The sequence below is a fragment of the Triticum urartu genome, chromosome 4A, assembly GCF_056163025.1.
Source record: "Triticum urartu cultivar PI428250 chromosome 4A, HENAU_Tu73, whole genome shotgun sequence".
In the NCBI taxonomy this organism is placed as follows: domain Eukaryota; kingdom Viridiplantae; phylum Streptophyta; class Magnoliopsida; order Poales; family Poaceae; genus Triticum; species Triticum urartu.
In genome coordinates this window covers 535,937,275-535,950,878 of record NC_141876.1, presented here as the reverse complement: position 1 = coordinate 535,950,878, position 13,604 = coordinate 535,937,275, and the positions used below count along the sequence as shown (strand labels likewise).

Here is a 13,604-nt window from a genome sequence, read left to right as displayed (position 1 = left end):
ACTTGAGCTTCTGAACACAACACAAATACATGAAGTTTTTCACATCAGTCAAAGAAACACTTCAGTCCATTAGCTGTTCCTGCTCCAGATCCTCATGGCAAAACAAGGTCGCTCCTAATTCGAGCAGTACCTCGTCCTCCTAATTCGTAACATAGTTAACATGTCACCAGGAAGATGCCAACTTCATCAAGTTCACGTTTCCAGAATTCTTCAATCAGACAATCCCATCTTGGTTCCCTCAAAATGATCCTAGTGGGCAAGGATCGTCTTCAGGAACGGGCAATTGTCGGTACCTGAACTATCTGAACCTAAACATTTCTGAAGAATTGGACAGTGACACTGACGAAATCGACAGCTTGTCGAAGCGGTACACTGACTGGTTTGATTTCCGGCACGGCTACGTGCTCCGCTGATGCTTGCTTCACAACTGTGGTTAACTCCGGTAAGTCCTGTCAGCCGGCCTCGCGCCGGAGCTCCCTAGTGGCGTCGGCGGGGTCCTCGGTGAGGCGGAGGAACTTGATCGCGGAGGTGGCGCGGTGGCACACCTTGACGACGATGCCGGAGCCGCCATTGCCGATGCCGCGCGTCTCCTCGCAGTCCTCGGTGCTTCTCATCCGGATCCGGACGCGCATCCTCTTGCGGCAGCCGGTCGTTTCTGGTCGCCGCGTGGCCGGTGTCGAGGACGGCATCACGCCTCTTGCAGACGGCGCTCGATCGACGGCTTGGTTGGTGCGGAGAGGGGATCGAGATGGAGGAGACGATCCATGGATTGGAGGCGGGAAGGGGCGAGCTTTCCGTGTGGATCGTCTCGTCAGCATATATTGAAACCGAATCCGGAACGAAGGCGGGAAGGGAAATGAAGAACCTGAATTCGACTCGGAAACGAACGAACCTGAATCCGCCGTCGGTCAAACGAAAACGCAGGCAGCAAGGCAAAGAAGCTGTCTGCCACCGTAATTCGGACTGAGCTGAATTCCATGGCGAGTCGGTGAGGCAACCTGTGGAAACAAATAGCCAACGCAGCGTGTAGATCCATACGGAAGTTCCTCCCTCCCCCTTCTCCATCATCAATCTCTGCCGCCGCCCTCTCCACCAACCAAAGCAGTTCGTTCGTCGAGCTAGCGCCATGGCCGCCCGCAAGCGACCTGCTGCCGTCCTCGACGCCGACCACGGCCACGCGACGGCTCAACATCAACAATCGCCGACGTGCTGCAAGAGGAGCCGCGCCTCCATCGGGAGCACCGACGACTACGAGAAGGTGGCCTGCCTAGGCGAGGGTGGCTTCGGCGTCGTCCACAGGATGCGCCACCGCGTCACCAAAAAGGACGTGGCCGTCAAGTTCCTCTCCTCGCCGGACGACACCGAGGAGCCCCCCGACGTCCAAGATCTTGAGCGGGAGGCACGATTCCTCGAGGCCTGCAACGGAAACCCTTACGTCGTCGGCTTCGAGGGCATGGTGTGCGACCCGGCCACCGGCGACACCGCCGGCCTCGTCATGGAGTACGTCGCGGCGTCGAGCCTCCTGTCTTTATTGTGGGACAGGCGCGGCGACCCGCCGCTCCCGGAATCCACGGTGCGCGACTTCATGCGGAAGCTCCTGACCGGCGCCGAAAAGATGCACGAGCACGAGCGCCACATCGTCCACCGTGACATCAAGCCAGCCAATATCCTCGTCGGGAAGAACGGGGAGCTCCTCAAGATTTGCGACCTCGGGCTGGCCATGTCCATGTGCGACTGGCCGCCGTACAACCAGGTCGGCACGGCGCCCTACATGGCGCCGGAGATGATCCTGGGCAAGCAGGACTACGACGCGCTCGTGGACACGTGGTCCATCGACTGCGTCTTTGCCGAGCTGCTCACCGGCACGACGCTGTTCACGGTCGACCCCGAAGACGAGGAGGAAGACGAGACAAAGAATGACGTAAAGCAGCTGTGGAGCATCTTCCGGGTGCTCGGGGTGCCGGACGAGAGGACGTGGCCAGGCTTCACGTCGCTGCCGCTGGCTAAGAAGGCGCCGCAGCTGCTACAGGCGGGGCACAACAAGCACCGGCTGCGGGATTTGTTCCCTGAAGAGAAGCTGTCCGACGAAGGATTCCAGGTGTTGCAAGGGCTCCTCACGTGCAACCCCGACGAGCGACTGACGGCAGCCGCCGCGCTGAAGCACCCATGGTTCGCAGCTCCTCGTTCCGCCGCCGACGCCGTTGAGAAGGTCGATGCTCTGTCGTTTCCGAAAAGGAAGACACCAAGGATCAAGTTCATCCCGCCGGCCATGCCCCAGAAGAATCTACTCAAAATCCCACTGGCCGTGTGGAACGCAGCGCAACGAGTGTAATGAAACTCTCTACTATAGATGTGACTGTGCTTTGATGAGCCATCTGTGTAAATGCTAGCATAAACTCTCTTGATGTGATTGTGCTTGGATGAGCCATCAACAATCATGAGTCATTAGTGCTGATCCATCAAGTAGAAGTTGATCCTTGGCACATGTTCAGAGAATCAGAGATGTGTTAGCCTGCTTTTCTGAATTCTATGTGTCATTGTGCACATGTTCAGAGAATCAGAGATGTGTAATTACGAGGTTGTGTTCAGAGATTCATTACAGTGCTGACATATGTTGTTTACATGGTCAGTTGTTATTGAGTTATACTGCACAATTTGTGTTGTTTTTCAGAAATCATGAGCTGATGATAAAAATGTGCAGTTCAAATGTTCTAAGCAACAGAAATCTATAGTGATGGATGAATTGATATTAAAAATGTCTTGCTGGTGCAGATTTCATGAGAACTTATATATTTAGCAATGGTACTAGTACAGCAACTGGACATACTTTCTTCAACCTAGTATGGCACCTAGGGGAGAATGAGTGCCTGGTATGGCACCTGTCGGATCTTCAACACATGGAGCTGTGGAAGATGTCCTGCAGGGGAGAATGAACCAAATTCAAGAGCTTATTGGACCATCGCAATCCGGCGGTACCCTTTCACTAAAACTGAAACTATGGCGTGGATCAGCTCTGTTCAAGCATCTAGCTCTGAAGCAGGAAGCAGAGACTTGAGTCTGCATGGCAGGAGAAGGGCAGGATATGTATAAGAAGGTAAGTTTCAATACCAACACAAAAAGAATCAGAGTGGCGCAGCGGAAGCGTGGTGGGCCCATAACCCACAGGTCCCAGGATCGAAACCTGGCTCTGATATATTTTTTCCACTTTTATTTTCTTTTTTTCCTTCATTTTTTTTGCTGCCTTTCTATGAGTTTCCGCTTCAAGATTCGTGCCACGCCTTCGACGCCATGTGCGAACCGCAGCACAGGTGTACCAAAACGAAACGCTCCCGCAAAAGCAAAACCCAGAACCCTAGCCTCCCTCCCTCCCTCCCTTCGCGCTCCCATGGCCATGGCCACGGACTCGGCGGCCGCCTCCAGCCCCCGCGGCGCGTCGAGGAAGCGCCCGCGGAGCCAGTCGCCGCCCCCCGCAGGAGAGGGCCCGAGCGAGCCCGCGCTCGCCCGGCCCCGCTTCGCGGAAAACCTCGACCTCGTCCTCTCCCTCCAGGGCAAGGAGCTCTCCCTCCAAAGGTCATCCCCTCGCTGCCCCCCGCTTGCGGTTCGATGCAGCTTAGCACCCCTGTGTGCCCAATCTCCGAGTAGGATCGAAGCAAATTTTCTGTAGTAATTCGCGTGCTTCTAGTCTGGCTGCGGCTACGTGGATTTGGGGATGCGCTGCTCTAGGTAGCTACATGAGGAGATTCGTCTGATTCAGCCAGCTAGTATATTTGGAAATGTAGTTTCGTTGTAGTTGTGTGATTCAAAGGGAGATGATGTGGGCATGTGGCCAGAAGTTTACACCTGCACTGGTTGGATCATTGTTGACTTAGGATAATAACAACAATAATAATTACTCTGTAAAAACAGTTGCATTAATTAAGGTCAGATTTTAGCTTAATTGTTCTGTGGAGGCGAAAATATGCTTATGATTATACAGTATCTTTTTATGACCTCCGATTCTCAGTAGCATCTGTTTGGTGATACTTGGATATTGCAACACATAGTCCAGTGTTTCTTAGTTGGGGAATAATTCCTGGATGAACCTTATTATGCTCTTGCTGTTTGTGATTCTAACTTTTGTATGCTAAATCATGCAGAAAGGTTGAACTGGCATTCAATTTTATAAAGGCCGAGTCAAATCGTTCAACCCATGGCCATAGAGCGGACAATATCCAGCTATTGCGAATGGTTTCATTTATTGGAAACTGGGTGCAATCTATCCTACTTCCGTCTAAGAAAGTTCCAGAGCCTTTTGATCCTGTTTTAGATTATAGATGCTGGGAAATTCTGAGATTTTGCATTGAAAAGAAGCCGTCAGTCTCAATTTCTCTGAAGCTACTTCAACCACTTGGTTGCATTGCAAAGGATGGTTTGAGCAGAGTTCAAATCGGCGCTCCATGTGATGACCATGAATCCTTTTTGCTCTTTGAACGAGTTTTCGACTGCGTGTCCTTTCTTTTCTCCTCCAATACAAGAGCTTTCTTCAACGCACCTGTGGATTTGTGGACCTCTTGTGTCACCGAGGCTATTAATCTTGTCCAGAAGGTTTCAACTAATGAGAAAAAGGGTTGTACCATTCTTCAGAATCTTGGAAATTGTCTGCTTGAGCAATTTTCAAGCTTTCTCAGATTCCATGCAAATCCTAAGAATATTTTCCGTCCTTTTGTTGACAAGATTCTTGATCCGCTGTTGGAATTGTTGGTTTTACTTAATTCACAAGCAAATTCTATCAAGCACAAGCACGCAGGATCCACGTTGAAGATTGCTGAAGAAATTTTGTCAAATGGACTGTTTCATCCACAACATCTTAGTGGATATTTTGGGCTCAAGAATTTGAATAAAGGTATTGTCAAGGATGTCAAAGGAAGCTACCATAGGCATCTGTTTGAGCGATTCAAGGGAATAAAAGCAGAAAGCAAGGCTGTATTGCTTGCTGGGTTCGGTTACTTGCTTCAATTGTTTGTTACCAGGGCTAGAAATCAAAGAACATCTTTAGCACCAAGGGGTACATCCTTCAAAAGCCCACAAAAAACCAGTGAGGGTTCTGAAGAACCCCAGCAACAAGGAGAATCCATTTTTGAAGTGTTCATGCAATTTATGGAACCTTTGGTGTTAGAATGCAAATCATATTCGCAAAAGGACTTCTCTGATTTAGGAGTCACAAAGCTAGTAGAAGTTCATTGCATGCTGAAGTCCATCAATGAGATGCTAGCAACAGTTACTGAAGAGAAAATTTATGTCCCTACAGAGGACACATCGGAAGGATCTTATCTCCAGTTCTTGCAAGAAATTTACAGGGTCTTAATCTTGATGGCTGAAAAAATGTACGACTTCTGGGTGTCAGCTCTGCATTTAGAAGATACAAACGTTAAGAAGATGCTGCCTTTAATGTTTGTGGAGATTGTTGTTGCAGTTGGTCATTTTCTAGAAATTGAATACAAGGTCATGGGGAGTGACCTTGTAAAATTATGGTCAATGATTTTTGCTTTGTCTGCTATCAATGCATCTTCCAAGGACATCAAACCATGCTTAATACTAACCTCAAAGATTTCAAGCCTTTCGTCCCAAGTGATTCGTACATTTAGTGAGCTTCGTCAGGTCAGTTATGTTCTTTTTCAGCGATCACTTTTAGCAATGCCCTCTAAAAAACAATTGTTATCTTTTTTCTTTATTTTTTATATGCTTCTTACTTTCTGCTTTTGTGTTCTTCCGTTGCCTATGCCAATGGTTATATTTCTGCAATGGGATGTATATTTTACGAACTACTCCCTCCGTCACATAATATAAGATGTTTTTGCAGGCTAAGATAGCTCGCAAAAACGTCTTATATTGTGGGGCGGAGTAGTACTGAATAGATTTTTATTTTGAATCTGATGCTTCTCTCTCTTTTCCAAATTGTAGGTTGCGCACTCCATTTGTACGCTGTGCAATACTGTGAGAACATTCAGAGCTGTTGCTGGTCCTGATGCAGTACCAGGACCGTTTTCTGTGGCTTCTTTATCCTCACATAAATGTTTTGAATCACTGGCAACATTGCTGAGCTCCCAAACATTGAGGGATGCTATCTGTACTTCAATTAACTCAATGCCAGAAGGACAGTCTAGTCGATGCATAGAGGAGCTGACAGTAGATCTTACAGAAACATTGAAATGGATGAAAAGTTGCGACGAGTTTGTAGATTTGGAAACACAGGGAGAGCCCCGCTTGATGTCCAGGAAGTCAGTTTTTCATCAGAGAGCTGAACTTTTTGGAAGGTACTTATCTGAACTATACACAAGCGTGCTTGACTCAATAACTGTGACCGCTTCAAATACTACACTGGTTGCAAAATCTGTTGAAAGGTTGGTCAACACAATACGTCCCAACTTGAGTCAGTTGATGAGAAATGAATCAATTAATCCAAGTGAGTTCATTTCTTCAGTTGTAGGAAAGAACCTATCTAACAAGCAATGTGCCAACTGGCAAAAGATTCCAAGTTTGTCTTGGTTTTTTGCCTTCTTCTTTCGCATATATACATCATGTAGGAGTCTGTATCTGCAATCTGTTGGCCTCATGCCTCCAAATTTAGCAATAGAAGCAACAGAATTAGTGGGGAATTCATTCATTGTATGCTGCGGAAAGGAATGGACCAATACATCCAATATTATCGCTGAAGGCTACTTTGCTTGGATTGTTGAAAGTGCTGGCTCCCTTTGGGAAGTTATCGAAATTTTATCACAGTCCCTTCCAAGAAACCATTCTGGTTTTACTACGCTTTTTTACACCCTTCATGTGATGGCTCTGCAAAGACTCGAAGATCTTAACAGGCAGATTAATGCATTTGACTTTTTGCTTGAAGACGGCACACAGCAGTTTGATACTGAGGATAGGGGAAAAACTGAGTTATTAAAGGATCCTTGCTGTCTTGAGGCTGCTCGACTAACCAGTTTTATGATGAACTATGTGAGAACATTATCTTCAGGAGGAACTGACAGGACTTCTTCCTGGGATATGAGTATATGCTCTTTAGATGAAGATTCTTTTCACATAGCAACTTGGCGGCTTCTGTGTGAAAACATTGATATTTGGAGTTCTCATGCATCGAAGAAGGACCTAAAGAACTTCTTTTCGAACCTGATAAAGTTTTCTTTTGTTCAAAAGAGGTCATGCAGAGATGAGGAGAGTAGTGACTGTCAGGATTCATGCAGAGAAATAACCTTGCATACTATTTCGGTGGAGCTTCTTTGTGATACTATCATTTATGACCAAAAGGTTTTGTTGTCCTACTCCTTCCATCCAAAGAAAACTTTGTTAAAGAATTTACCGTGTATGCTGATAGTATTAATTCTGTTTCGATGACGATGATCTGTTTGTTTTGCAGTTTTAAGTTTGAGTAGTTTCTTCCGTTTGTTCTTTCCTATTTGGTCTAATTTGGAACGAATGTACTATTTCACAGGTGCTATTAAAGAATTTGGTATCATGTTTTTGCGGTGCTCTCAAGAAATCAACATCTTCTTTTATCACCAGAGCTGATGAAGATAATGCCTTATTGAACATCTCGCCTGATTTGATGGAGATATTAAATAAACTGAATAATGAGAAGTTGGTCCGTACATATCCTGATTCTACACATGCACACGGTGTAGATAAATACCGGATCTGTGAGAATTTACTAAATTTTTGTAGCACAGTTCCCGGATTTCATTCCAACTCCAAGTCATTCTTGCAACTTATAACTTACATTCTCCATCTTGAAAGGCAAGTGCACTATTTTTACATTTATCCATTTATTTGTATGGATGATGACGGCTATCCTTTCTGCCATTGCACTAGAGTATCTCTGTATGCTCCCAGTTTGAACTTTTGATCTAAAAAAGTGTTCACAAATACTTGCCCCTAGGCATTTTCCCACTTTATGGTCATTAATTCTACTTATCTCCTCGGCTTTTCCTCGTTTTTTAGTCTTGTGAGATTAACTGGAGGGTAGGAAGGTGTGGGAATGCCAAATCTCGTGAGGATAAAAGGTCCATTATTTTTATGGATCCTGGTGATGCTGATAATTTATCTTTCATGTCACCACAAAAACTAGTCAGTGTAGTTGCTAATCTGTACAACTTAAGAATTTGTCACTTTAATTTTAATGGTTATTTCTAGTCTACGTTTAATCTTTCTGTGGATTTGATGACTTATCATATGATGACGTGTGTCTGTCAACTATCAACTAATGTGCCACCTAGTTAACGCTACAGCCTTCTTGGGTAATCTGGGTTATCCGCAATTTCGGGGAATATAGACCAAACATGCTCATTTCTTACCTGCAAGTCTGTGCTCTGATTAGCTTGCTGACAAATTCTTTCTTTCCTTTCAGACTTCTGCTGTTGACATTGCTAAGTCGCCATTATGAATCATGTAATCCAATTGAGCTAATCCGTCTGTTTATATGTTGTCGAAGGGCAATGCAAAATCTTGTTTTGAAATTTGGCAAAGAGTACCCAGATTCAAAGCAATACTCCACGTCTTCTGAACTTCTAGGTAACTCATATTCTCTGATTTGGCTTTTGAGATCTGTCCAGGAGATTATTGGATTGTCACACGAAATATTTGGTGAGCACACTGATCAGAAGAAAAATACCTTGTTCTCCTTGGTAGACAAGACATCAGAAATATTTTCTACACTAGCGAACATGAATTCGAAATTTTGCTTGCTGGGTCCCAAGAAACAAATTGGATCTTCCCTGAAGCATACTGCTAGTGAAAGCGACACTTCTGAACATGATGGTCAGGCATTTGATACTCTAGAAAATTTAGCTTTGGAGCATGTCAAAACTATGGCTGAACAGTTAGAGAAGACTACAGCTGGCATACCTGTAACCACAAAGGATTGCAAGTGTGTTATAAAAATAGAGAACTCTTATGACAATGTGTGCTGGGATAAACTATTATGCACCATGTCTTGCATAGGTGGATTCTTGTGGGGTCTTGTTTCAGCATTTGAAAGCACAATCAAAGACTATCCAACTGCAAGCTCAGAGGAAAGAAAACTGATGCTTCACTATGCCTCCAATTTCAGCAGATCTATTGCTAAATTTGAGACCTTTGTAGATATCTGTCTGCATGTCTTGTTTATGGAGAACAAGGATTTTGGGTCTGTTGATTTGATCTCTTGTCATCTACCACAAGAGCTGCTTTGTGAGAATGGTTTTCTGAATATTGAAGTAGTCATGGATGTTTGGACTATGCATCAGCTAAAGGATAACAAATTACAGTCAGATGGTCCACCCGGTATGAAAAGATCTCTTTTGGAAAATCTGTTAAATGGTGAAGGTCCATTTGTAGCATTTACTTTGAGAGAGCTCTACAGTGTATCTGCTGCTATTGTTAAGTTGAAGGGCCTCATATCCTTTTCAGGCGATGTCTGTAGGAAGGCATGCAATCCTTTCCAACACCTGTCGCTAAATCCAATGGTTGGGACAGCTTGCATTGCCCTACAGAAAATTGCAGACATGTCTGATTGGCCAGATATGTTTTCTCTTGTATGGATTGATGGAATATTAAGATATCTTGAAGTTTTAGGAACATTTCCTGAACTCAAGTTGTCAAAAGAACTGTATGCTCAGATAGTAAATGCACATGTGAGTGCTATTGGAAAATGCATTTTACTTCAAGGAAAGAGTGCGACTCTACCTACCCATGAGATTGGATCAAGCACAAAAACACTTCAGTTGCAGAATACGTCTGGCTATGTAGTTACAAAGAATATTATCGATAGGCAGAATAGGTTAAATTCATTGATATCAAGACTTAGACTGTCGATGAGAAATTTTGTTAGTGTTGCATCAAACATGCATCTAAGTGCAACTTTACAAGTCATCGAGAGAGCCTTGGTCGGAGTGAATCAATATAGCCACTCAATATATGAAGTGGAGACTGGAACATCTGATGGTGGGACAGTTTCTTCTGACGTTGCTGCTGGAATTGACTGCCTTTATCTTGTTCTTGGATCTGTGCCAGGTTAGCAGCCAAAATTTTCTATCTGATATTCTCTGGAATGCAATCCTATTATTCATGTAATGGAATGTGTTTCCGTCTACTTGCTTCTGGGATATATTAAATTAGCTTCTCCAAATAAATCAGTAATCTACTAAATCTGTAATGTCATGATATGCATTCGAACTAGATTACTTGCCTTAACAATAGTGATTGATTGTACCTGACAATAGCATTAGTCTCAAATTTTCATTGCTCATTAATGTATATTCCACTGTCCACTACTGAATATATGAAGAGTAAGCATCAAATTGTTCTTCAATGATAAAGAATGTTGATCAGTCATAGGTGGTTCTGAACGTAATAAAGTTCTATTTTAAATAAATATGTAAAATTTTATCTTGGAGTGCTTGATCCAGACTTCCATATTTTGGTTTCTCTTTAGGTAACAGGTAGTTGGTTAATGCTTCCACGAATAGCTGTAAATGATTTGATAATACATCATAACCAGAACATCTGTGATTCTACTCTGGATCTTTTGATCTGAATAATTCCCAATGATGAGTACTGTAAGGCGTTGGCTCGTGTAGCGTGGTGGTTGAAAATGTTGGTTGTTGCGTGAAAGGTTACAGTTTGAAGCCCTGATATGTGCTCCTAAAACTATAAAACGTGCAGCTCTTGCTTATTCTCAAAACAGCTTATACTCTGTAAAGAAATATAAGAGCCTTTAGATCATTAAAGTAGTGATCTAAACACTCTTATATATCTTTACAGAGGGGGTACTATATAAAGGTGTGGAGTTCATATTTTTGCAGGCATCATTTCAGACTACAGGGCTGGTCATCAGCATTCAGCAGTTTGCACCTTGTTTAATGGCAGGGAGCAAGTATTTTGGACTGATTTTGTACTCATATTGCAGGAAATAAGCGTGTTTTTCAGAGAACTGTCCCAAGCCTAGTTGGTGCTTTATTCAACATTGTTTTACACCTTCAAAGTCCACTCATTTTCTATATAGAGAAGCTACCTCCTCTTTGCCCTGATTTGCATCCAGATGCTGGAGCGATTGTTCTAATGTGTGTTGAGGTTATCACATCATTTGTGGGGAGGCATACTTTTCAAATCGATGCGTGCCATGTGTCCCAGTGCCTGCATCTTCCTGTGATGCTTTTCAAGGGCTTCAAACATCTTCTTGCTGATCGGAGTGTATCCTGTTCATCAGAAAACATTCGTGAGCAAATTGCAGGACAACCTCTAGCTAGTAAAGAATACTTACTTGACAGGCAATTTTCTGTTGACATGTATGCTGCATGTTGCAAATTGTTATGCACTGTTCTTCGGCACCAACAAAGGTAAAGATTTGGGTTATTTTCTTTTTGTGCTTTTATGTTCTTTATTAAGACAAGCCTTTATATTGTTTTTTTTCCTCTGGCCAGTGAGGTTGGACAATGTGTGGCTGTCCTGGAAGACTCAGTAAACATACTACTTAGTTGCTTGGAGTCTGCAGATTCCAAGATGGTTAGCATGGCAGGATGTTTCACTTGGAACAAGGAGGAGGCACTAAAATGTGCTTCCTTTTTCAGAAGGATTTATGAAGAGGTTTGTGATGCTTTTGTTCTGTGATTTAAAATGATACATATCTTGCTTTAGTAGTAATGCCATGCCTGGACAGATGGTTGGGACGTTTTATTTGCTGGTTGTAGTTCACATTTGCACTGGGCTTAACTGCGTATCCTTTTAAAAGCAGCTTCATAATTAGGCCATCTACAATGCAAAGTGCTTTAAGAGGTGCTTATACAAAATAAACCAGTTCTTTTAAGCACCAGTGGTTATTTCTGTAGCAGAGGTGCTCAAATAAGCACCTACGCTCTACAAATAAGCACAGTGCTTAAGCGGTTTATTTTTCAAAGCACTTCTCTAAGCACCTTGCATTGTAGGATGGCCTTAGGAACCCGTTTGCTGCAGCACAGACTTTGTATTTTGCTTTCACAGAATCAGGAACGTAAATGGCACAGTATATAGATGTCATGCCATTCAGCCACATGTTTTATAGTTCTTATGTGAACAAATCACATGTACTGATTCTCCTTTTGTGTGGATAATACAGATGCGTCAGCAAAAAACCATCATGGAACATCACTCGATGCACTTTCTTGCTGGTTATATTTCCATGTTTTCTGGACTGGGTCCATTTCAGACAGGCATAACGCGGTATGTTCTCCCCTAATGAAGACCTTCTGTTTAATTATTTATGTTTTTGTCTCAGCACTCGCACCCTTGTCCATGATAGGGAAATTGACGAGGCCTTGCGACCTGGGGTGTATTCTCTAATTGATATCTGCCAGGAAAGCGATTTTCAACAGCTTCACACATACCTTGGTGGTTCGTAAATTCTTCCTGTTCTATTTATGAATAACCTTTACTGCTATATACTCCTTCCGTTCCTCAATATAAGACCTTTTAGCTATTTCAAAATATTGACTACATACATGCTAAAATGAGTGAAAATACGTACTAAAATGTGTCTACATACATACGAATCAAGAAAAAACTAGAAGGTCTTATATTAGGGAACAGAGGGAGTAAATACTAATCCGACACCCAAGATAATCCTTTCCTTGTTTGGCTTTGCAGAGGGCCCATGCCGAACCACTCTTGCTAACCTAGTGCATGACTATAAATTGCACTTCCAGTATCAGGGCAAAATCTAGTCCCAAGTTGCTTAAGAATTTTGGAATACTTGGTTATTTGTCCCGCTTAAGCTGGATATGAAATCTACGGTGTCACCTTTTGCATGATGTTGGGTTCCTGGAGTTCGATGGATATGCATCAAACTTTGGGGAGGAACCAATGGAACTTTGGTTAGTGCATTATTAAACCAGCCTGCTGGTATGTGTGGCAGATGAAGTGAAACCAAATCGTTTGCTGTAATTCACAGTAATCTCGAGCAGATGTTGGCGTTCATATTTTGGGGCAATACATAACACGCTCGTACTAGACTAAACGAGTAGGAGTATATTATTCAGGCCATACTCTGTGTCACTAACTCACTATGATTGATGTTTCTTTTCACTTACGTTTCTATAAGTGTAAAAAGGTTGAAGGGGCACCCGATTAATCTATTGTTGAAAAATTCTGAAAAGAAAAACTCTCAGGCGCACATGTGTCCAAAACATGTGAACTCGCAAATCTCTTGCTGCCCCATAGACAACATAACTGATGGCACAAAAGAGTGCAATTTCTGCCCCCTTATCCTTCTCGTGGGTAGTGAAGTTTGTAGCGTTTTTATTTTTTAAAATTCGTTATATTGCAGCATCAAGTTTTCATGATAAAGAATCAGAAAATATTCTTCTGAAATATTGCAGCATCAAGTTTTCTGCTGATAAATTCAGGCCCCTATGCCTTCACGTAACTCGGTAGTGAAGTTTGTAGATTTTTTTTTAAAAAAATTGTATCTTGTTATTCTTCAGAAAATATCAGCAGCGTTTTTGCAGCATCAAGTTTTCATGATATCTGTCTTAACATCAGGGTAGTATCTCGCCTTCTTCTCTTTCACCTTTTACCTGTTACAGTAACATTTATCTCTAAACCACCAACACTTG

General features: G+C 43.3%; 2 protein-coding genes across 2 annotated transcripts; both read left to right on the top strand.

Moving 5' to 3' along the window:
- The first annotated feature begins 1,126 nt into the window (after positions 1 to 1,126).
- LOC125554854 (putative cyclin-dependent kinase F-2) lies at positions 1,127 to 2,390 on the top strand. Its single transcript, XM_087519791.1, has 2 exons — positions 1,127 to 2,313; positions 2,369 to 2,390. The coding sequence occupies exons 1-2, from the start codon at positions 1,127 to 1,129 to the stop codon at positions 2,388 to 2,390; spliced, it is 1,209 nt and encodes a 402-aa protein (XP_087375917.1).
- A 943-nt stretch (positions 2,391 to 3,333) lies between these two features.
- On the top strand, positions 3,334 to 13,191 carry LOC125552568 (Urb2/Npa2 family protein). The gene is made up of 10 exons (XM_048716170.2): positions 3,334 to 3,570; positions 4,137 to 5,637; positions 5,941 to 7,290; positions 7,475 to 7,776; positions 8,387 to 10,029; positions 10,925 to 11,354; positions 11,439 to 11,601; positions 12,110 to 12,213; positions 12,293 to 12,384; positions 12,637 to 13,191. The coding sequence occupies exons 1-10, from the start codon at positions 3,386 to 3,388 to the stop codon at positions 12,711 to 12,713; spliced, it is 5,847 nt and encodes a 1,948-aa protein (XP_048572127.2). The 5' UTR covers positions 3,334 to 3,385; the 3' UTR covers positions 12,714 to 13,191.
- Positions 13,192 to 13,604: the final 413 nt, after the last annotated feature.

Excerpts from the sequence above, each read along its gene's own strand:
- LOC125554854 (XM_087519791.1), top strand. The coding sequence starts at position 1,127 with ATGGCCGCCCGCAAGCGACCTGCTGCCGTCCTCGACGCCGACCACGGC. Across the intron at positions 2,314-2,368 it reads ATCCCACTGGCCGTGTGGAA|GAGCCATCTGTGTAAATGCT; the intron begins CGCAGCGCAACG and ends CTGTGCTTTGAT.
- LOC125552568 (XM_048716170.2), top strand. The coding sequence starts at position 3,386 with ATGGCCATGGCCACGGACTCGGCGGCCGCCTCCAGCCCCCGCGGCGCG. Across the intron at positions 7,777-8,386 it reads TACATTCTCCATCTTGAAAG|ACTTCTGCTGTTGACATTGC; the intron begins GCAAGTGCACTA and ends CTTTCCTTTCAG. Across the intron at positions 11,355-11,438 it reads GTTCTTCGGCACCAACAAAG|TGAGGTTGGACAATGTGTGG; the intron begins GTAAAGATTTGG and ends TCCTCTGGCCAG.